The sequence below is a fragment of the Lipotes vexillifer genome, unplaced genomic scaffold (assembly GCF_000442215.2).
Source record: "Lipotes vexillifer unplaced genomic scaffold, Lipotes_vexillifer_v1.1 scaffold12, whole genome shotgun sequence".
Classification (NCBI taxonomy): domain Eukaryota; kingdom Metazoa; phylum Chordata; class Mammalia; order Artiodactyla; family Lipotidae; genus Lipotes; species Lipotes vexillifer.
The window spans coordinates 3,054,886-3,077,337 of record NW_006796716.1 but is presented as its reverse complement, the minus strand read 5'-3'; the positions used below and the strand labels follow the sequence as shown (position 1 = coordinate 3,077,337).

General features: G+C 57.5%; 2 protein-coding genes across 2 annotated transcripts in view; both read right to left on the bottom strand.

Annotated features, from left to right (window-relative positions):
- Positions 1–5,270: 5,270 nt before the first annotated feature.
- Positions 5,271–9,425, bottom strand: LOC103085477 (uroplakin-3b-like protein). Its single transcript, XM_007468891.1, has 6 exons — positions 9,335–9,425; positions 7,697–7,849; positions 7,308–7,527; positions 6,660–6,736; positions 6,246–6,369; positions 5,271–5,376 (listed from the first exon to the last, which is right to left on the bottom strand). The coding sequence occupies exons 1-6, from the start codon at positions 9,417–9,419 to the stop codon at positions 5,271–5,273; spliced, it is 765 nt and encodes a 254-aa protein (XP_007468953.1). The 5' UTR covers positions 9,420–9,425.
- A 12,539-nt stretch (positions 9,426–21,964) lies between these two features.
- The window catches only part of UPK3B (uroplakin 3B), a 4,257-nt gene continuing 3,769 nt past the window's right edge, over positions 21,965–22,452 (bottom strand). Inside the window, exon 6 of the mRNA XM_007468809.1 lies at positions 21,965–22,124. Within this exon, the coding sequence (XP_007468871.1) occupies positions 21,965–22,124 (160 nt within the window). The remainder of the gene's footprint in view (positions 22,125–22,452) is intronic.

Here is a 22,452-nt window from a genome sequence, read left to right as displayed (position 1 = left end):
AGGGACACGGCTCCCGCCACACCACGTTCCTAGCAACCCTGAAAGTCCCCAGGGCCACCAGCGAGCAGCCTGCACCTAGGCCTGGGGTTAACCAACGGGTCCTGGGAGGGTGGAGGAGGCCACCCCCTCTGCCTGGACTGTCCTCCTGGGAGGGGCCTCCCAACAGGGTGGCTAGGACCCTGGAGAGACCCCTCTCTCAGGTCACACCCTTGCATCTTTGTGTCCCAGGTGGAAATGTCCCCCAGGGAGCTTAGGCTGATGGAGTTGGACCCAGAAGCAGCCCACCCCCCAGACTCCAGGTGAGCTGATTCCTCCCTCTCCCAGGCCTCATAGCCCCTCCTGCCTGCCTGGCTTCCAGCACCGCCTAGATCTTCAGACTCTTCTGTGTGAGCCAGCATTCCCAGGAGAGCCCCAGATCCATGCCAAAGAGGGGGTGCAAACACACACTTGTGGGGAAGGGGGGCAGAACAGTCCACTGGGGCCACCTGGGCTCCCGCTGCAGGGGACAACCGGGTGTCTGGAGAGGAGCCAGGGCATGGAGATGGGGAGCCTGGAGGCTGCAAAGGGCATTGGGGGAGGGGCCCGGGCTGAGCCCTCTGTACCTGCCGGTTGGGTGACGGGCTGTGAACGGTCCCCATCCCTGACACATATAGTCTTTCTCCCTCATCCTTCTGCTTCCTTTTTGCCCTTTTCCCCTACTGAGCCCAAACCTGGAACAGGAGCCAGTTTTCTGATTTTATCTTGTGTTTATTGCGAAACGGTTGTGTTCACCTCTCAGCTCAGACGGCTTCCCCCCAGGGAGTGAGAGAATTCCCATGGCTTGTCAGAGTTAAAAACAGAGACAAAAGACTGTAGTCAGAGGCAGAGAAACATAAGAGAAGAGGATACAGAGGCGAGAGAGAGAGAGAGAGAGAGAGAGAGAGAGAGAGAGAGAGAGAGAGAGAGAGGGAGAGAGAGAGAGAGAGAGAGCCAGAAAAACGGGCAGAAAGGCAGCGGGATACAGCAGGTCCTCTGCCCTGATCTGTTTGTCCATTTATCAGGTTGACATCAGGTGACATGTGGCGCCACTTCATGGCTCAAGGCCATCGTCCCTGAGTCTGTTTTCATCTGGCTTGTGCGCCTGAGAGCTGGAGGGCTGAGTGGGTTGATGTGCCGCACCCTGTGGTCAGTGTCACTCCACCAGGCCATGCTCCCGGCAGCAGTGACAGCGCTGTCCGTCCCATGATGGCCCCCTTTTTATCTCTGTGCAAGTCTACCTCTCACTGATGCAGTCCTTGAGGGCCAGCACTGAAGTCAGTGACTGTCCCCTGAGTGTGGGAATGAATGAATGAGTGAATGAGTGAACACGGAGGGACTGAGTGACCTGAGGACCCTACCGCTCATCTCTTCTATCCTTTTCACGGGTGAGAAAATTGAGGAGGGTCAGACAGGATGCCAGGGCTGGGGCCCGGATATGGACCATCCTAGGTCCCTGGCAGCTCCGGGGCACTGCCCCGCACAGCCCTCCCTGAGAGCAGGTCCCACGACACAGCTCCGGAGCCGAGGCTCCCTCTCTGCTCCATAGGGGTCACCATCAGCAGCTCTATGGGGCCAGCCACCCTGGCTCGGGCCTTCCCTTCCAGCCAGTCCTGGACTCCCAGGCCCCAGAAGAGCCCAGGGAAGCAAGGCCAGGCACAGCTGAGGTTCCACGGGGAGCCTGGGTTGGTTGGGGGTGGGGCATCCCACCAGCCCCAGGCTGGGCTCTGAGCTCAGCACCAGGCATGTCCCAGGGAGCTGGCTTAAACTTTGTGGCCAGGCTGTGCCTGTCACAGAAAGTGGTGCATGTCCCCCATGGGGGCCGGGACAGAGGTTGATCGGGGTCATCTTCAGAACTCAGCTCAGGGGCTGGAGGACCAGGGAACCAGGAGGGGGTTTGGGGCTGGGGGGAGCTCTAGGTTTGGCTGTCAGGTAACGTGGTGGCCTGAAGGCACTCTGGGATATCCGGTCAGAGGCAGCCAGGATAGCTGTCCTCCACGACTCAGGGGTCAGCTTCTGCAGAGCCCCCTCTGCACGCCCAACCCTGGCCTCAGGCAGCCTGCACCTAGGCCTGTTTCTCTAGTCTGGAGCCCACAAAGGTGGGGAAAGATCTAATTCCACAGGATCAGCACAAAGGCGGCCTGTGCCCCCTCTGTGATGCTGTGATATAATAAGTAACACACATTTGGTCTTTGTCTGGTTTTTGGGCACAGAGCTCTTAAAACCCCTGCAATTTTCTGAGTGCTGGTGTGAGAGGAGCATCTTCTGTTATCCATAAGGGGAGCCCATTTCAACCATGCCTGAGTTTATGCTAATAAGGTGACTCTGGGTGGGCCCCTAGATAGCTTTTTTTAAAAAAATTTTTTTGGCTGCACCACGCAGGATCTTCGTTCCCTGACTAGGGATCGCACCCGAGCCCTTGGCAGTGAAAGCGTGGCATCCTAACCACTGGACCACCAGGGAATTCCCCCTAGATAGCTTTAGGATGGAACCAACCGTGTGACTAAAGGGCTGGAACTTTCAGCCCTATCCCCCCACTCTTCCTAAGCAACCTCCAGGGAGGGCACTGGGGTTGGTTCAATCATCAATGGCCAATGATTTAATCAATTGTGCCTATGTCATGGAACCTCCATAAAGACCTTAGACAATGGGGTTTGGAGAACTTCCGGGTGGATGAACACACAGAGGTGCTGGGAGGTGGTGCACCCAGAGAGGGCATGGAAGCTCAGCACCCCTCCCCCCATACCTCGCCCTGTGCACCTCTTTTAGTTGGCTGTTCCTGAGTTGTATCCTTTATAAAAATCTAGTAATAGTAAGTGAATTGTTTTCCTGAGTTTTGTGAGCCATTCTAGTAAGTTATGGAATCTGAGGAGGGGGTCATGGGAATAAGCTATTTGTAACCAAGTTGAATAGACGTGCAGGCACCCTATACTTATTCCTGGCATCTAGGTGGGGACGATCTTGTGGGACTGAGCCCTTTACCTGTGGGGTCTGCACTAACTCCAGGGAATTAGTGTCAGAATTGAATTCAATTGCAGGACACCCAGTTGGTGTCCAGAGAGCTGGAGAATTGGTTGGTGTGAGAAAAACCCACCCATTTGAGGAGTTCCTTGGTGGCCTAGTGGTTAGGATTCGGCGCTATCACTGCTGTGGCCTGGGTTCAATCCCTGGTCAGGGAACTGAGACCCTGAAAGCCACTTGGCATGGCCAAAATAAAAATAAAAAACAAACAGAAAAACCCCACACATTTGGTGTCAGAAGTGCTGTGAGTAAAAAACAGATCATAGTACCCTCTAAGGCCATTCTTGGCCCCTCTCTGTCCTGCTCTTGACCCAGGTCCAGCTGGCACATGGACCACACCGTCCAGACCCCCCGCCCTCTCGCTTCTGGTTAGGTGTGGTCAGTACGTGATCAGAAGGCCAGAGGAGAAAGGTGGGGGTATTTAGTCCCCTGGCTCCCTCTACCTACAGCCCCCCGCTCCTGCCAGGCAGAGCCTTGCCTGTGGCTTCTGCCCACTGGCTCTGGAAACACCACCAGCCCCTCAGGGACAGGAGTGCTTATGGCCCCACTGGTGCCCTGGGTCCCCTTAATATGCTGCCCAAACCCTTGTAAATGCTTTCAATTGCCCCATTAGACAGCGTGCCATCTGTTTCCTGCCAGTGTCCGACCCATACTGGGTGCTGGTGGAGTGCAGGGCCTTAGAGTTACCCAGTTCAACCTTCGCTTTTACATTAAGGGGAAAACAGGCCCAGAGAGGGTAAGTGATCTGTCCAAGGTCACCCAGCCCCAGGGTCGGGGCTTATGGCTGCTCTGGAAAGGCTGTGGAGAGATCAAGGCTTAGCTGGGCAGAAGCTGGAATTCTGTGTGCCCCCCTCCCCTCCCTGCCCCTCCCAGGCTGGTCATGTGACCATTTCCTCCACAGCAAGAGCCAGATGTGTGTGCACCGGCTTAATAAACCCATTAGGGCCATTTGCACCACCCAGACACAGGCACCTGGGCATGCAGCCAGAGCCCTCCTTCCCTGCCCCATGCCCCAGGAGGTGAGGCCCTTCACAAAGCAAGGGGCATCCCCTGGCCTCCTCATGGTTCCTCACCCCACCCTCCAGCTGTCCCCAACCTGCCCACCCAGCAGTCACCGTGGTTTCCAGGCCTTTGTACACGCTGCTGATCCTGCTTGGGTCCCCTTCCCGGGTCCACCTGTCACAGTGCGGCCCCTCCTCCAAGGCCACGCCTGCTCAGGAAGCCTCCTCCGGCCCTCAAACCTCTGCACTCCCTCTATCCCTTGTGCTGGCTGGTTTCCCCTCCTCTCCCACACAGCGGTGGGTGCCTTGAGGACAGAACCTTGCTGGGTCATCTTGGCCCCAGGGGTGCCTGGCCTGGAGTGGAGTGGATGATGACAGGTGCTTAGTGCCCTGCATTAGGTTTGGGGCCCGAGTCTGAGCCCAGGCATCTCCAGGAGCTGCAGCTTCTCATGCACTTCCACGCCCCCACCCCGGAGTGAGCACAGAGGTCGGGGTGAAGCCTAGAAGCTCTAAGTCCTCCAGCCAGGAGGAGAGGCCAGATGGAGGGAGACCACAAAGGGGAGGCGGGGGGACTTCCCTGGTGGTCTGGTGGTTAAGACTCCGCACTCCCAATGCAGGGAGCCCCGGTTCGATCCTGGGTCAGGGAACTAGATCCCGCATGCAGCAACTAAGCCCGCACGCGGCAACATGTGCCGCAACTGAGACCTGGTGCAGCCAAATAAATAAATAAATATTTTAAAAAAGACAAAGAAGAGGAGGTGGGGGGAGGGGGGGCGGCAGCAAGTGCCAGACACGCAGGGCAGGTGAGCATGATCACCTCCTTGGTTTGGCTTCATTGGGCCCAGTGGGACCACTGGAATCATCCCCACTTTACAGACAGGGCCATTGAGGCCAGAAGAGAGGCTTGCCCTGCCCCAGTGGCTCAGCTGGCCTAGGACCCTGGGCTTCACCCCCGGTTGCTGTATCCTCCCAAGAGGAGCTGGGAAAGGGATGCAGGGAGACTGCCCAGGTGTACAATGACACAGCCATTCAGGGGGCTGTCCCCAGTAATGGGGACATTTATTTCTGACAGGGACAGGCCCAAGCTTTGGACTAAGGACACCCTCCCCCACTTCCTTATTTGGAAACACTCTCTCCCAGGGCTCTGAAGCAGCAGGGCGAGCCCCCAGTCCACGCTCTGCAGCCTGGACCAGGGGCAAGGCAGAGGGGCAGATGGGGGCCCCCAGGAGCCTCTCAGGAGCCCACCTCGGCTGAAGGGCTGAACATGTGGTGGGTGTTATATCTTTTCATGCACGCCAGCTCCCCTGGGCCAGAGATGGACGTGCTCCCACAGGTGTCGCAGCTGGGGGGGAGGGGGGAGGGGAGGAGAGACGGAGAGAATGAAGAATGTAGGGCCTCATGGAAATCCGAGGGCTATTGCCTAGAGGTTGGAGCGTTATTCCTCTAAACCTCACAAATCCAACTCTGTCTCCCTGCCCTTTGTCATCAGCCCACTGCAACGCTCCCCTCCCCCACTCCTCACACCCTGGATGCCTCTAAAACATCATCTGCCTGTTTCCCCTGATCACAGCTGGCCACTGGCTCTCTCTGGCTTTCAGCATACAGCCCATTTCCTCAGCTGGGAATCAAGGCCCAGGCCTTCCTGGCAACTCTTCTGCCCCTGGACCCTCCCCGCCTGCTTCCCTCCCCCTCCTCTCCGAATCCTCGTCGGGGACCAGATGTCCCTTTCCTCCAGGAAGCCTGGTGGACACCCCCTCCCCACCAGGCCCCAGATGAAGCCTTGAGTGCTCAAGTCAAAGCTCAGTGCTTAGATTAAAAGCAATTCACCTCCACCTGGATGTCTTCCACCTGGAACATCTGCTCTGCGCTCCCACTCGCAATTCCAGCTCTTGCCACCAGGGGGCAGATGATGAGCACTCAGAAAATGTGGCCCTCCACCCCCCGGAACCTCTCAGCAGGTGTCAGGCAGAGGGACAAGAGAAGGAGGGGTTAATGCACACACCACCCCCACCTAGAGGTTCTAGAACCTTGGGGATCCCTTGATCAATAACTGTTTAGCCCTGTTCGGCCTCCAGGGAAAACCCTTCCAGCAGAACAAGCTGGGCTGGGGGCCTGGGCTGGGGGCTTGGGCCGGGGCGTGGGGAAGGGATAGAGGTGGCCCAGGAGAGGGACTCCACCCCTCCCAGGGCAGTCCCGACCCTCTCCACCTACCAGGTGTAGATGAGCAGGGTGAGGAGGGTGGTGAGGACGACGGCCAGCAGGACCGACAGGATGGCAACGATGACCATGGTGCCCGCGCTCTGGGGCCCTGGGGCAGCCTGGAGTGCCTTAGCTGAGGGTGTGAGGGGGCCCACAGGCAGGTGGGGTGAGAAGGGAGGAAAGAGATCTGACCTGAGAAGGGGGACCTGGAACAGCCTCCAGACCAACAACGTCTCACCGCAGCCCAAGGGGGTCGGGGCATGCAGGCAGCCTGGGGAGGGGCACCTGCAGACAGCAGGGTGGTAATGGTGGCTCTGACTGACTGGGGGCTGGCCCATTCCTCCCCACCCACCCCCAGTCCTCAGGAGACCCCAGGTCCCTGGGGCCCCAGCCCTAGTTTGACCTGCACACCTGGCCCCATACCTTGCTGCAGGCAGGTCTCACTGGACCAGTCTGTCTCAGCCATGGGTCCCCTGTCTCTCACCACCAGAAATTTCACTCTGAACAGGAGACCCAGCATTGGGGGTGGGGGGGTCCCCAGGACCTGAAACCCTCCAACCCTGGTGCCTGTCAGTCTGTCCCCCTGACTCCCAGGGCCTGCGGGGAACAGCCTAGAGCTAAAAGCACAGTCTTAGAGTCCACCGGAAGGCGTTCCATTCCAGCTGTGACTGGGATGTCTCGGCTGTGTGGCTTTGGGTGCATCCCTTGCCTTCTCTGGGACCCTTAGGGTCCTCTCTTGGGAAATGTGTGTGGAGCAGACTAGATGCCTCAGCACAGAACGTCAGTGAATCAAGCCCTGAATGAGGAGAGATGGGGCCAGGGACCATCACTCTGCCTGGATGGGGAGACTCCACCCACATGGTCCACATGGCCCATGGGGGCGGGGGCTCAAGTTGGGGGCCCTCTGCTCAAGAAGACGGAAGAATTCACTGCGGACTCCCGGGCCCCAGCCCCCTCCTCCTAATGGCAGAACTGGAGCCAGGAACCCAGGCACTCAGCTGGGAGCCACCCAGGCTCAGGTCTGGACACAGGCAGGAGCCCTCCCACCCCAGCGCGGGGCTGGCCGCTGACCGGTAGGGGCCCGGGCCCGGCAGGGGGTGGTGGCAGCCTCTTGTTATCAGGGAGCAGCGGGTATTGTTGGCGACACGGAGGACCCGGAGCTCGTTGCCGGGCTGGCCGCCCGGGTAAAGTGCTCGGTTGGCCCTCAGCGTGATGTAGTAGCCCCTCTGGGGCAAGTTGGCAGGGACCGGGGTGTCCTCCACCCTCTGTGGGGCAGTGAAGCTCTGGGTGGCTGAGGGTGGCACTGAGGGTCAGAAGGTGGGGGATGCATGGGCTGTACCCCATCCCGCCAGGCCAGACAGCCTCTGGCCACATCCCCGGCAGCACCTACCCCTGCTCCCTTCAGGCCCACCTGCCCATTTCACAGAGGGGAAAGCGAGGCCTGCCTCGGCAGCACCCACCATTGCTGTGGGCCAACACCAGCCAGATGGCGTCAAAGTCGGCGATGTTAAGGTGACTGAACTGGCCCCGCGGCCGCTCCAGTGTGAAGGTGGACTGGGTAAGTCTCCCTGCCAGGGTGGCGCTTGAGAGCTGGGGCGCGTAACTGATGCGCTCTGGGGCCGGTGCAGGCAGAGATAAGAGGCTCAACAGCATGACCAAGTCCCCAGCGCCTCGTCTGGGGGGACGGGCTCACGGCCCTGGGAGCCCCCGTCAGTGGGAGGAGTTAGGGCTTTTCCTGGGACCTCTGGTCAGGCGTTAACCAGGAATGCTCCTTGGCACTTCCGTGTCCAGCCCCTGGCCCCTGCCTTGGGAGCCTATTAGGGGTGGGCACCATGGGAGGTCGGGGGGAGGCCTTGCCCCCCTGCGTCACCGCAGGTCTCAGTGATGGGCAGGGCCTGGGGAAGGAGGACAGGTGGAGGCACAGCAGACCCTTCCCCAGCTGCATGCACAGTTCTTCTGGGGGAGGCGTCTTAGGTCCTGTTGGGGTGACGCTCAGATTTGGGGAAGCCTAATCCTAAGCCCAAACCCTAGGCTGGGCTTTTGACAGAGCCCAGTGACCTTGAGCTCTGACACTCTGCAGGCCTCAGTTTACCCACCTCTCAAGTACCCCCCAGCTCCATCCACACGGTCCAGGTTGGTTTGCTTGATGAGAGGAATGAATGGCTTGGTGGAGGGCGCGGGGGGTGACACAGGAAGACCCTAGGCCCAGAGGTGGGCCTCGAGGAAGTGTCCTGGCTCAGATCCTAGGGCGGCCTCTCCTGCCCACCCAGTGCTCTGCACCTCCCACCCCGCCCCAAGGCTCCCTCCCCTTAGAGAATTTGTCCCCCTCTCAGCCCCTCACAGCCCTGTCCAGCCTTGCTGCTCTGCTTGGAGGGCTCAGAACCCCTAACTCCTCTCCAGGGCCCCTGAGGTGTCCCTCAGCCCCAGATACTGGAGAGCAGAAGAAAGATGAGGTGGGCTTTATGGAAGTCTCCAGAACCCTCTCCCTCTTTCAGTTCAGTTCAATGCAATTCATTTCCATTTAATTCAGCTCAACCGCAAGCGTTCAGGGCTAGAACCCTCCTCCCTCAGAGCTCCTGGCTCTAACGCTGAGGCCCAGGGCACACGGCATACAGCAGGTACTTAATATTTGCTTAAAAGAGAGGAAAGACATGGAGCAGCAGAGATGGGGGCATGGGGGCTGCATCTCTAAGTCCCTCCAGTTTGAGAGCCTGACAGTGAACAATGCCTGTGGACCCCCTTGGAGAGCTTCTTTTGGGGTTAAGTGTTACCCTTGAAGACTTCTTTAAACCTCTCCTCGGGCCGTGGAGGAGGGGGAGGAGGGGGAGGAGGGAGCCATTTGGTGAGAATCGGGCTCAGGAGGCACGGAGATGAGAAGCCCAAAGAGAGGGAGGAAGCATTCCTTGCTCCCAATCTTGGGGCAGGGGGTAGGGGGACAGGTGTCTGTCTTGTGACCTCTTCTGGTGGGCTGTCTCCCCTGACCCACCTGGGACCCAGTCCCCAGACTCGGGGCTCAGGAGGCGGCCGGGGGAGGTGGGTCTGTCTTCCTGAAGCCTGAAGCACAGTGGGCACCCCTGCCCTGCCCGACCCTCACTCACCCAGACTCATCCCCAGATGGAGGCAGGTCAGCAGCAGCAACAGCGCCATCAGAAGAGAAGACTGTCCCCCCACCCCGAGCCTCATGGCCAGGCCACGAGGGACTTCCCTGGAGGTCCAGTGGTTAAGAATCCGCCTTGCAATGCAGGGGAACTAAGACCCCACGTGCACTGCATCGAAGAGCCCGCACACCGCAACAAAAAAGATCCCGTGTGCCCAATGCAAGCACAAAATAAATAAATAAATAAATAAATATTTTAAAACAAACAAACAAAAAAACACAATAAAACCAAAGGCTGGGCTTCCCTGGCGGCGCAGTGGTTGAGAGTCCGCCTGCCGATGCAGGGGACGCGGGTTCGTGCCCCGGTCCGGGAAGATCCCACATGCCGCGGAGCGGCTGGGCCCGTGAGCCATGGCCGCTGAGCCTGCGCGTCTGAAGCCTGTGCTCCGCAACGGGAGAGGCCACAACAGTGAAAGGCCCGCGACTGCAAAAAAAAAAAAAAAAAAAAAAAAAAACCCAAAGGCTGCTGGGACCCCTCTTCTAAGTCTTCTCCCCTCTCAGGTGGCTCAGGCCAGGCTCTTCCCGCAGGGCCCTCGCTGCCTTGCAGTAAGTACCCAGTGAACTCTTGGCCTTCAGTCCTACCTACCCCAGGGTCTGGCACCACTAGAAACTGTCCCCTGGCTGGCTTTGGTGCCTCCCCTAATGTCCTCCCAGCACCTGGCATGTGCCTCCATCTTATAATCATTGCAATAAAATGTGTTGTTGTATCAAGTGCATCCCTTTGCACACCTGGCCCTCCTCCCGCTGGAAGCTCCTCAAGGCAGGAACTGCCCCTTCTTCCTCACGGGGTGGCAGGGAGGAGGGGGTGGGCTCGCAGGGGCTGGCACAGGGCCGTCCACGAAGCAGCCACTTCAGCGTGCTGGCGGTTACCTGGATGGGCTTGAGATGCAGGTCATCCTGTGATCAACGTTTAGTCATGGGACACGGAGGTCGCACAGGTAGAACTTTAAGCAGGTGTGTGGGCCTCTGAGAGAGCGGGACCAGCGCTCCTGGACCCAGATGTGGAAGAGAGGGGGACACGAGCAGGTCCAGCTGGGGCCCAGCCGGCGAATCCCAGTCAGACCCAGACCTGGAAAGGCTTCTTTATCTCGCCAGCCTGGTATTACAGAAATGGTCACACCTAGGAAAGTTGAAAACATATAGTACAAAGAATGCCCATACATATAGCCTCCACCCAGATTCAACAATTGTAAACATTTTGCTGTATTTGCTCTCAAGCCTCTCCCTCTCATATATATATATATATATATATATATATTTATTTACCATATATACACACACAGTTACTCTCTCTATATCAATATATACTTATATGTAAATATATGTATACTTACAAAACATATGCATATATAAAATATACTTATAATACACATATATTTTGTAATATAATGTATATTGATAAGTATATAGATTTACTTTTTTCCCCTCTTTTTGTCTTTTGAAAGGCAGTTGAAAGCAGACATCATAACATGGGAAGAGCTTCTCTTCCTTCTGAAAGTACATTCTTGCCCATAGACTCATCTCAGATCCCCAGAAGCGGGCAGGGCAGGCACGATTATTAATCTCATAATACAGATGAGAAAACCAGGCCCCCACGGGGAGAGGAACTTTCTCAGCCCCATGGATGGTCAGTGGCAGGGCTGGAAATCAACCCTCGGTCTTCTAATGCCCAGGCAGCACTCTCTCTCTTTCCGCTTTTCATCTGTGTTTAATTGGGAGGCCTTGCAGGAGCAAAGGATTATGTTTCCTTCTCAGTTTTTCTGGCACCCTTCATTACTGCTCTGCACAAGGTCCTGCTTTTATTTTTAAATTTTTTCTCTTCGCGCCCATCTCTATCCCACTCCTGCCCTCCCCGCCCAGGCATCCAGTCTCCTTAGTTTGGTACGCGTCCTTGTATCAGTTACCTATGGCTACTCTGATATATATTATAGTCTTTGTCTGTGGTACGGGCAGCCCACAGCTCCTAAAGGAGCATCCTTTGTTCCCTGAAATAGCTCCAGAGTGATAAAGGTGAAATGCCTGTTTTTTGTTTTTTATAACAAGCTCCTTTCAACCACACCTGAGTTTATGTTGATGTGGTGATTTTGGAAATCCCCTAGATAACCACAGGAAGGGGGCGGCTGGTTGCCAGGGGAACCAGCCACCTGATTAGAGGGGTAGAACTTTCAGCTGCATCCCCCCTACCTCTGGGAAGGGGAGAGGGGCTGGAGGTTAGATTAATCATCAACGGCCAATGGGTTAATCAATCATGCCTACATAAGGAAGCCTCCCAAAAAAACCCCAATACTAAAAAAAACCTAAAATACTGAAAAATCAGTCCCCCTACTGATGTGAAATGCTATTTTTAATCACACACCACAGATGTAGGCAATCTTCAATGCCCCCTCTCAGCTTGATCTGGGACAAGTTCCCATGGGTACCAGGGGTGTCCATACCCACAGCCCACTTGGGGCCCCAGCTGGCTCCGTTTGTGCCCCCAGGCCCAGGTATGAGGGCTCCTTCCCAGACCCACAGGGCTTGAGGAGTCCCTCCTGGTCCTGCATTCAACCAGGGCTGCTGCATGTGGCCTAGTGTGAAGAGAGTGGGACCAGGATGCCCAGAGGGGCCAGGAAGGGTTGGGGATGGTGGTGAGTGGGACATACCAAGCCCTGGGGAATAGTCTATTCCCAAGGACCTACCTGGCTGTGTACCTTTGGGGTGACTCACAGGACAGGGTGCGGTTCCGAACACCCCCCCCCCCCCCCCGCCACACACACAGGGCAGCCAGTTAATGCTCCCAAAGGCCCACCCAGCCCTGTGTTACCACACAAGGCCCCAGCTCCATGGCAAGCATCACACCTTGCCCTGAGGAGGCGCACAGGGAGAAGCTCTGGGCTCCCCCTCCCCAGCAGAGCAAGACACCAGATCTGCAGCATGGGGTTTCAGGCAGAAAGGGAGAGTGCAGGTGACCTAGTCCCTTCCCCTGCCACCAGCTTGACCTCGGGGCCACTCACCAGACCTTAACAGACACCCGTCTGTGCTAATTTCAAGGGGAAAAGACCCTACAGTTCACTCACCCCACCCTGCCCCGAATCTTTCGACTGCACAGTGGTCCAGCCCCTTCCAGGTCTGCTTGTACACCCCTCATGACAGGCAGCTCACCACCTCTCCTGTTTAAAACATCGTAAACCCAGAATCATAAACCAGAAAGCTCTTTTGGTATAATGCCTCCTTGGAGTGAAATCTCACAATTTAGGGCCAAGAGGCAGCCACCATGACTCTTCCTTGATGCATGCAAGCCTGGGACCAATTCCTTCCTGCTCTGGATGCTGGGTGGCTGAAAGTCAGAATGCTAGTCCTTTTTAGTTGTTGCATTCAGTGCAACTGACACTGTTTATTGAGGGTCTGCTATGTGCCAGGACCACTGTGGGCACGGGCTGCGGGCAGAAGCTCCAGAGGAGAAGCGAGGGCTGGGAAAAGGGTGGGCACTGATCTATGCACTCCTCCAACAGGCCATGATAGATCCCCTGCTCTGTGCCAGGCTCTGGGGGACCTCAGGGAACAAAAAACAATCTGACACCCTGGTTGGGAGGGACAGAGAGTAAATAAACACATTCAAGTATAATGGAGTGTCTGGTAGTGATACAGGCTTCAAGGAGGCAAAAGCTGGGAGGTGAGAATTATGGAAGGTGGGGGCTATTTTAGGCAGGGAGAGCACAGAACCCTGACAAGGTAACATATGAATAGAGCCTGAATGAACCAGGAAAGGGAGAACCATGGGAGAGCCTGAGAAAGTGCTCTACTGGCAGAGGCAGCAGCAGGTGCAGAAGCCCCAGGACAGTTGTCTATGGCTCTGTAACAATGTCCCCAAAGCTCTGAGGATGAAAACAATAACCACTTCAGCATCTCTCAGAATCCTGTAGGTGGAGACTGGGCTCTGCTGGGTGGTTCTTCTGCTCCATATGGTATCAATGGAGTCGCTCATACGGCTACATCCAGCTGGGAGCTTGGCTTCACTCATGTGTCTGGGGTGGCTGGAGCAGCTGAGAGGTGGCTGGGCCTCTCCCTCCTCTCATCCTCTGCCCCCACCCTTTTCCTCTCCATGAGGCCACTCATCATTCAGTGGTCCACCCTAAGTTTCTTTACATGGCAGCAAGAATCCCAAGACGGCAAAAATGGAAGCTGGCAGGCCTCTCAAGGGCAAGGCCTGAACATCAGACAGCATTACTGCAGCCACAGTCTATGACCAGAGCAAGCCCCAGGACAGCCCAGGTTCAAGGGGAGGGGAGGGGATGCCACCTGATGGGAGGTGCAGCATCCATACAGGGAAGGGTGCAAATACCAGTGCCCATCCTTGGAACAATCCACGTAGGCCCCGAGGAGGGAGCATCTTGATGGCGGTGGGTTTTCTGGGGTCAGTGTGGTTGGGGGATTAACTAGGGAGAGAGGGAAGGGGTAGGAGGTGAGGTCCTCAAGCTCCGGGGACAGCACAGATGGTGTGGGGCCCTGCAGGTCACTGTCCAGACTCTGGCTTTGACCTTCAGAGAGATGTGAGTCTCGGCAGGGTTAGCGCAGAGGAAGGGTGTGGCTAGGAGGCCTCGGGCTGCTGTGGGGAGAACAGACTGAGGTGGGGGAGGGGGGGAGGGGGTGTACTTGTCTCCTGGGGCTGCTGGAATAAGGGACCACAAACTGGGTAACTTAGAACAACATTATTCTCTCATTGTTCTGGAGGCGAGAAGTCTGAAATCAAGGTGTCACAGGGCCACGCTCCCTCTGAAGTCTCTGGGGAAGAACCCTCCCTTTCATCTTGTTTCTCATGGCCGTGGCCTTCCTTGATGCCCCCTGGCATGACTCCAGTCTCTGCCTCCATCTTCACACACTGTTCTCCTCTCTGTGTGTCTGTCTCTGTGGCCAGATCTCCCGCTTCTTAGAGGGACCCCGGTCGTATTGGGTTTAGGGCTCACCCTAACCCAGGATGATCTCACCTTAGCTGCAAAGACTCTATTTCCAAAAAGGTACATTCATGGGTTCCAGATAGACATGAATTTGGGGGGACACTATTCAACCCAATAGATGGGGGCAAGGACTGTCGAGCGCTCAGTGAGGAAGCTGCTGCAGTCGTGCAGGGGAGAGACAAGCGTGGTGGCAGGAGGACCCTCTCTAAATTCATTCCCCCTGCCCCCAACCCCGGCTGCACAGAAGCCTCCCTCAAGAAGAAGCCTCCACGCTTTAGTTTTTCTGAAGCTTGGAAGCCCTCTGCCCCGGAGCCCAGGTGGCTGAGGCCAGCCGGGGCTGCACGCTGCCTGCAGTGTACTACTGGGGGACAGAGGGTGGAACCCAAGTCCTACCAGGCACCCCCAGTGTGCCCACACCTGACCTTGGGAGCAGTGAGGGGGCGTTCATGGAGACATTGTCCCCCAAGGCCCAGCTCAGGTAACCTCCCTGTTCTGCCCAGGGCTCACCTCTCCCTGCCACTCACTCCACTCCGACCACTGAAGGCCTTCCCAAAACCCAGTCTGCTCCCCCTCCCTTGGACCAGCTCCTTGGGTGGTGTTCAGGGCCCTCCACACTTACCCCAGGCCTCGCCTCCTCCTTCCCAAGCCCCCGGCTCCACACCCACCTCATTCCAGCCAGCTGAGCCCCACTGTGATGTCTTGACCCAGCTTTCCGGGCCTCCTCCTCCCCTCCCTGACTGCCTACCTTCCTCCCTTCCATCCTCAATGAAGTCGCCAGCTCAGATGCCACCTCCTCCAGGAAGTCCCCCTGCTGCCTCCACACCTCCCCAGGCTGGGCCAGATGCTGCCCTTGGGTCCCACCACTGCCTTTTTCCCCATCACAGGTCCTGTTCCCTACTCTGTACTTTCTGTGCCTGGTTTTGTCTGCGCCCCCAACTCCGCCCTGCAGAGGACCCTATGCAGAAGAGGCACCCAGAGATGTCTGATGACCTGAGCCCACACTCAGCCCCCCACCCCTCCTGCCCATCCCCCTGCCCCCAGCCCCATCGCACCCCTGCCCTGGGGGCTCTCCCATTGCCCTGGCCCCATGGAGTCGGGGCTCAGACAAGGACAGGGCTCCAGGCACAGGGATTGGAGGGCAAAGCTGAGCCCGGAGCTTCCATAAAACGCTCGAGGAGACTTTGGGCCACCTCTACCGGGGAGCGGGGTGGAGGGCTGAAGACAGGGAGGGAGAGGCCAGGATGATTAATAGGACATTCCTCTCTGTCGCTCAGGGGAGGAAGAATGGTTGTCAAGGGCAACACATTCTTCCCATGGACTACTCCAGCCTGTGTCAGCCACAGGGAGTGGGGTTTCAGGGAGGTGAGGACTGGGGTGTCCGAGCCCAAACTGCTTAGAGAGCGTCACTCATCTTACAGGGGAGGGGAAACTGAGGCCAGCAGAGGGGGGCAGGGCTGCCTGCGAGGCTCATCCAGCAGATGAGGCATAAAGGGTGGGGGTAGCCCTGGGCTCCTGTCTCACTCCCAGGCTCTGTCCCTAGGAGTCAGGGGTGTCCAGGCCGGGACCAGTGGTGGAGGCCGAAAAGGGAGGGCCAGGATGCGGCTGCAGTGGCCTCTGGCTTCTGCACAGGGAGGGGAGGGGAAGGCCCGGAAAGCTGGGTCAGGGGCCCAGCGCGATGGCCCTTCCTGCCTCCAAGCCTCTGCGCGCGCTGTTCCTGCTGCCAGTCAGCTCTCATCACTGACCCCTGCCCTGTGCACTCGGCCTCCGTCACCGCTCATGTCCACAACACCGTGATGGTGGGTGGGTGGATTAGTCTGCTCCAGCTAAAGTGCCCCAGACCAGGCTGCTTAAACAACACTTCCTCACAGTTCTGGAGGCTGGAAGGCCAAGATCACATCAGCAGTGTTGGTTTCTTCTGGGGCCTCTCTCCTTGGCTGGCACACGGCCGCCCTCTTGCTGCCTCTTCACATGGTCTGTCCTCTGCAGCCTCCCTGGTGTCTCTGTGTCCCAATCTCTTTTTATAAGGACACCAGTCAGACTGGATTACATCCCACCCTCAAGAACTTACTTAATGACCTCTTAACTTCGTTACCTCTTTAAAGACCCTCTCTCCCAATACAGTCACATTCTGAGGCACTGGGGCTTAGGGCTTCAACACAGGAATTGTGAGGAACACGGTTCTGTCTATAACAGTGTGTGTGCCTCCCCCACCTCCCTGCACCCCCGGCCCCTCCGTAAGTGGGACACTGTCTAAGGACAGGGACTGGATCAGAGCCCTCTGTGTCGCCTGGAGGGTCTCTGGGCTGGGTTCCTGGGTCTGTTGCCCTGCCCAGCAGCTGCCCCCTCCCTCCTCCACTCCGACACCTCTCTTCCCCCTCCCCTCCCCACCTCCGTGGGGACAGGGTGGGGCGGCCAGGCTGCAGAGTGAGCAGTGAGGTGTGGCTGTGCCCCTCTGCTCCTGTTTTCATGCTGGCCCCTCTCGAGAAGGTGGTGCCCGCCCCGCCCTCTACCACTGGCCTGGCGGCTTCCCGGGCTGGGCTGGCCAGGAGCTGGACGTGCCCTCTAAGCCCGCCAGCTTCCTCTGCAGACAGTAAGGAGAGGCCGAGCTCTGCAGAGGCTTCTTGAGTCGCCATACTGAAGAGGCAGCAATGAACAGCCCCTAAGGCTGTGACACTGGCCCTGAGGCCCTTCCTAGAAGGCAGATCATCACAAACCCCACCGAGGCTCTGAAAATCTCCTAGCATGAAATACAACTGTGTTCCTCGTGTCCCCCAGTGCCTGGGGACTGGCCACCTTTCTGGGCATGAGAAATGATTGCCATTCTGACTGCCCAGCTCCTGCAACACCCATGTTATGTCGGGGACATGGCTTTCTTGCTGCCATGTCCCCTGGCCAGCGCTAGCCATATGATGTCTTTGTAAGAATCACAAAAAGGTGTCTCTTCTCTGCACGGACTCAGCCCCCTCACCCCACCCAGGAAGCCCACCTGTGGCGGAGCCTGAGTCTGCACCTCCCACTGTAGCAGCCAGAGGGTGGGACGTGCCAGGCTCCTGGGCAGCCAGGGTACCCACCGGTCATGCACCCGCACCAGACAAAGAAGCAGGTGCCCTGGCCAGCCGATTGCAGTCGGTGTGAAGACGCCTTTTATAAGGCATTTCAGGCAACAAATATTTATTAAGCAGCTGCTAGGAGCCGGGCACTGTGCTAGCTGTAGGAGTACGCTGGTGAGCAAAGCAGACATGATCCCTGCCCTCCTGGAGTTTACAGTTTAGTGGAGGAGACGCAAAAGCTCACCGTTTTAAATGTCTGATTACAAAATGGAAAGAAAATGTGCCGAGAAAGAAAAGAACACAGCTCTAGGAGAGCTGAGAGTCAGGAAGGGCTTCCTTGAAGAAGTGACAGTGAAGCTGAGGAATGATCTAGAGGAAGGGGAGCGAAGTGGAGGAATGGTCTACATTGAGGGAAGAGCAAGTGCAAAGGCCCTGTGGCATGGGGGCTAACAGAGGGTGTGTGTGGCATGAATTCAGGCAGCAAGGGATGGATCATGGGGCCTCAGGACTGAGGTGATGAATCTGGATTCTGTTCTTGCAGCAGGGATTCCCTCTGAGAGTTGTGAGCAAGGGTGTGACACCATTAGGTGTATAATCTGGTCCCTCTGGATGCTGGGAGGAGAATGCGGGTGGGGATCAGGGACGCTGGTACTGGGAGACCAGCAAAGGGGCAGCTGCTGACACCCCAGCAAGAGACCAGGGTGGCCGGACTGGGGACTGCAGGGACGATGGAGTGAAACGGGTGGTTCAGAGATACAGAGGAATAAAGTGAACCCAGAGGGTGAGAGGGAGGGAGGGATGCTGCCCGGTTGCCTGGTTTCCACCTGCTGTCATCCTGATTCCTTCGATTTCTGGCCTGATGAGTCATTTGTGAGTCATCGCCCCCAGAACCATTGCTGTTTTTTTCCTTTTTAACAATGAACTTCTTTTTAACCACTGAGCCATTATGTTATGGGCCAATGGATTTGGAGGCACTTCCCCAAATACAGCCCTGGAGAAAATTTAAAACATCATTTAATGAAAAATTCTCCACAATGTAGTTCTCACTATGCGCCCTGCTCAAGGCTGTCACAAGATGACCCTTGCCGGGCTGGCGTCTGGCTCATGGCACGGCTCCCCGGGGTCCAGCGTGACGGTGCCTGTGTTGGTGATGACCGGTCCCGCCAGCTACCCCTTCTCCGTGTGGACCCTGTGGTGCCCAGGCACGCCTGTCAGCACAGCCCTGGGGCAGCACACCCACAGCTGGGCAGGCTCACAGGGTGGCCTCCCGCTGACCAGGGTTGGCTTCCATCTTTGTAAAATATTAACAATTTGTGGACCTTCCTGGTGGCGCAGTGGTTAAGAATCCACCTGCCAGCGCAGGGACACGGGTTCAAGCCCTGGTCTGGGATGATCCCATGTGCCGCGGAACAACAAACAAATAAAATAAATTAATTAAAAAACAAACAATTTGTTAGTGTATTTGTGGATTCACCGACCTAAGATGACGTTCCCAGAACCCCCTTTACTGGGGATCTGCTCTAAAGCTGGGGTGATAGAACCACCTTCAGAACATAAAGTGCCCCATTTTGCATTCATACCCATCCCCACATCAGAAACCCAAGCACAGGGACTTCCTTGGTGGCACAGTGGTTAAGAATTTGCCTGCCAACACCAGCGACATAGGTTCGAGCCCTGGTCCAGGAAGATCCCATATGCCGCAGAGCGACTAAGCCCATGCGCCACAACTACTGAGCCCACGCACCTAAAGCCCGTGCTCTGCAGCAAGAGAAGACACCGCAATGAGAAGCCCGCGCACCGCAACGAAGAGTAGCCCCCGCTCGTCGCAACTAGAGAAAGCCTAGGCACAGCAACGAAGACCCAATGCAGCCAAAAATAAATAAATAATAAATTTATTTAAAAAAACAAACAAACAAACTCTCCTTTTGGCTTATCCCCCAAGTCTAAGAAGTGCCTGATTCCTCCAGCCACCTCCTGAATATTTCTAGAATCCAACTCTTCCCCTCCAACCTGCTTCATCTGCCCCAGCTGGGTCAGGGCTGATTCCATCTGCCTGGAGGTAACCCTCCCTCTCACTGGCCTCCTGGCCCCCAGTCCCTGCTGCCACGGTCCCGGGCACCATCTGTGCCACCGCAGGGCAAGACCATTTACACCTGATCTCCCTGAGTCGCACCCTCTCTTCCTCTCTCCTTCTTTCCTCTGACTTGACTGACTTGCATTTGCCTCCTGAGACTCATCTCAGCCCTAGGAAGTCCGCTTGACCATCAGGTGGGGTCAGTTGCCTCCCCTGGGCTCCCCTGCCCAGTCTTCACTCACCATGTTGCAATGTCTGTTCAGAGCCTGTCTCCACGGTTAAGCCCCAGTGGCCCCGATGGGGTGACAGCAGCTCCTCAGAGGGTTCGAAGATTCTGTTAAGAAGTGAGGGGCAGCCCCAGGCATGCACAGGATGTCGCAGCTCCTGGGACCTGCACAGATTCTGGCACTAAGAACAAGCCACAAAAGGACCCTGGGACAGAAAGAGCCTGGGCAATTCCTGCTCCTGGCTGATCCTCCAGCTTTGGGCAGGTTTGTTCAATTTTTTACTCAGCAAACACCAGTGGACCCCTCTTCCTCCTCTCCATATCCCTCCTGGGCAGGCCCCAAGCTGGGCATCCTGGGCCTCAAGGGCCTCCCTGTCTGGTGTTGGAGCCAGGCCTGGGCCGGACAGTGTGAGACTGGCTCCTCTGGGGGTAGCTGGTGCTGGGGAGGGCACTTTTAACAGTCCTCCAATTCCAAGAATCCAAGAGGGTCCTGGGCTCTACAGTAGCAGAATTTCAAAAGTGTCTGCCTGAAGGGGCTGGTTCCCATGGCCAGGTGTCACCCAGGACACCAGGGCCTGAGCTCCTGACTGCATCTGAATCTGCTTCTGTCTGCACCTAGAGCAGGTCTTGTGGCTGGTGGGGTTGCAGGCAGGGTGGGGGAGAGACCACAAGGGACCAGGGGTGCATGGGTTTTCAAAGTAGACCCCCCTAAAGTGTTTGCCTGGGAGGGAGCACTGCTAAACCCACCTGCGTTGGTGGGAGGCTTCCTGGCCCTGCTCCCCACTGTGGGTGGGTTTTCCTGGGCCCATCAGGAGATGGGGCACCCTCAATGTATAATTAGGGCTGGCAATCAAGGGCATAGGCTCAAGGCAGCCTCGGGTCTGGTGTCGGGGCCAGGCTGGGCCCTGCGTGTAAATTCTCCTCTTCCAGAACCAGCACAGGCACTGCTAGGATGGAGGAGCCAGACTGCATTTATTCATCTCCAAAAAGCAGGGCCCCCCCGCTGGCCACCGCTGGGTACCCTCCTCGGGGGACCTGCCTGCTGGGAGCCGCGGTCAGACTAGAAGGGCCGGGATTGGGTCCAGGGACACGGGGTGCGGCGACAGTGGACAGTGCGCGGCGGGGAGGGTACTGAGCCTCAGTTTTTCCGTCCAGAAAACGGTGGCAGCTGTGCGGATTGGACGATACATCGTAGATCCTCAAGCGAGAGCGTGACTGCTCATCCCTCTGGCTTGGCCGAGGTGGGACCTGGAGCCCTGACCTCCAGAGACCCCCCTGAGTGGCGGTACCTCTACGACATCGGGTCACGCAGCGGGACGCGCAGCAGTTCATAGGAGTGCGCACGCGCGGGACGCTGCGGCTGCGGTGAACTGGCGCCCCCCTTGTGGCCATAGTGGGAACCACCGGCCTTGCGGGCGGGCGGATGGACGCTGCTGAGTTAAGTGTATCCTCCTGGGTGATGGGGGCTCGCGGACCCCAGACTCCACTGGGGTGATCGTCTGAGGAGTGTGAGCCCAAGGGTATGTGACAATGTGAGGGAGTGATAGCCTCCCAATAGTAACAGGTCACATCAGGACACGTGGTCATCTGAGGCTCAGAGCAGTGAGTGAGCTCCCAAGAACAGCACCGGGCTCTGTGTGAGGGCCCACGTCTGACACTGTGCAGGGCATGCAGCAGGAGCTCAATAAATGTTTGTGGCGTGAGAGTGAGTGGATAAGTGTGTGAGCCATTGGCATGTGCAAGGGGGTTAGGAGTGGTGGCCGGAAAGTCATAACGTGTGTCTACACTGTCAGACCTTACAGCTGGCGAGTGCCACCCAGAAAGGGCCCCCGTCCAGGGACAATGGAAGAACCTCTAAAGGCACCACTGCAGCCCCAGCCGCTGGTGGATGGGACAGAGGGACAGAGGGAGGCCTCATATACCCCAGGATGGGCCCAGCCCAGCCCCCTGCACAGGGTAAACAAGGCCCCCTGCAGGCCTCCTCCTGGGGCCTGGAAGCTTCCTGTCAGGGCGGTCTCTTCACGTCCGTCACCTTCCAGCCTCGCTCGAGGCAGGTGGAACAGAGGCAGATGGCGGTGCAGGCTGGATGGACCACAGCCCGGATGCCCAGCCTGACCACAGCCCTCCCCTGAGTGCAACTTCACTGCCTGGAGGGGGGGAACTGGGAAAGCCCAAGGCAGGGCTGCTAGTGGTGGGATGGATTTCAGGCAGGGCGGGGAGGTGCGATGGGGGAGGGGCACGTGGGTGCAGGTCCCCCACGGCCCCAGCCCCAGCCGTATGGGCCAAGCTAGGGGCTGAGGCTGGGGAGGGGCTCCAGGCCAGGCTCACAGCCCACGGGCAGCGTGGCAGCCTCGCTGGGTGGGATGTGGTGGGTCATGTAGCGCGTCCCCACGAAGGAGCCGGTTCGCAGCTGCTCTGGGGCCTCCTCCAGCCACCACAGGCTGGAGCTGGATGGGGAGAGGAAGAGGTGCAGCTGTCATCCTTTTGGGTGGAGCGGGCTGCCGAGCTCCCCACCCACAGAGCCCTCCCCCTGCGGCCTCTGATCTCCCTTGCCTCCCTTGTAGAACCAGCCGGAGGTGTGTCTCCTCCAGGTGGCCACCCTGACTACCTGGGTGTCAGTTCGCTGAAACGATAGAGGGCTCACTGGAGGGAAAACAAGGTCAGGGAGGAGAAGGGCCCGGTCAGAATGAGGTGGCCGCTTCTCTGAACCTGTCATCCGAGGAGCTGCTGGACCACCTCCCTGACCTCCCAGGCGAGAGATATTCGTGGGGGGGG

What these genes read in the sequence shown, in the direction of transcription:
- LOC103085477 (XM_007468891.1), bottom strand. Translation starts at nt 9,419, where the DNA reads ATGAGGCTCGGGGTGGGGGGACAGTCTTCTCTTCTGATGGCGCTGTTG. An exon ending in GGTGTTGGCCCACAGCAATG is followed by an intron (nt 7,528 to 7,696) that starts GTGGGTGCTGCC and finishes TGCCACCCTCAG; the next exon opens with CCACCCAGAGCTTCACTGCC. An exon ending in CTGCTCATCTACACCTGGTA is followed by an intron (nt 5,377 to 6,245) that starts GGTGGAGAGGGT and finishes CCCCCCCAGCTG; the next exon opens with CGACACCTGTGGGAGCACGT.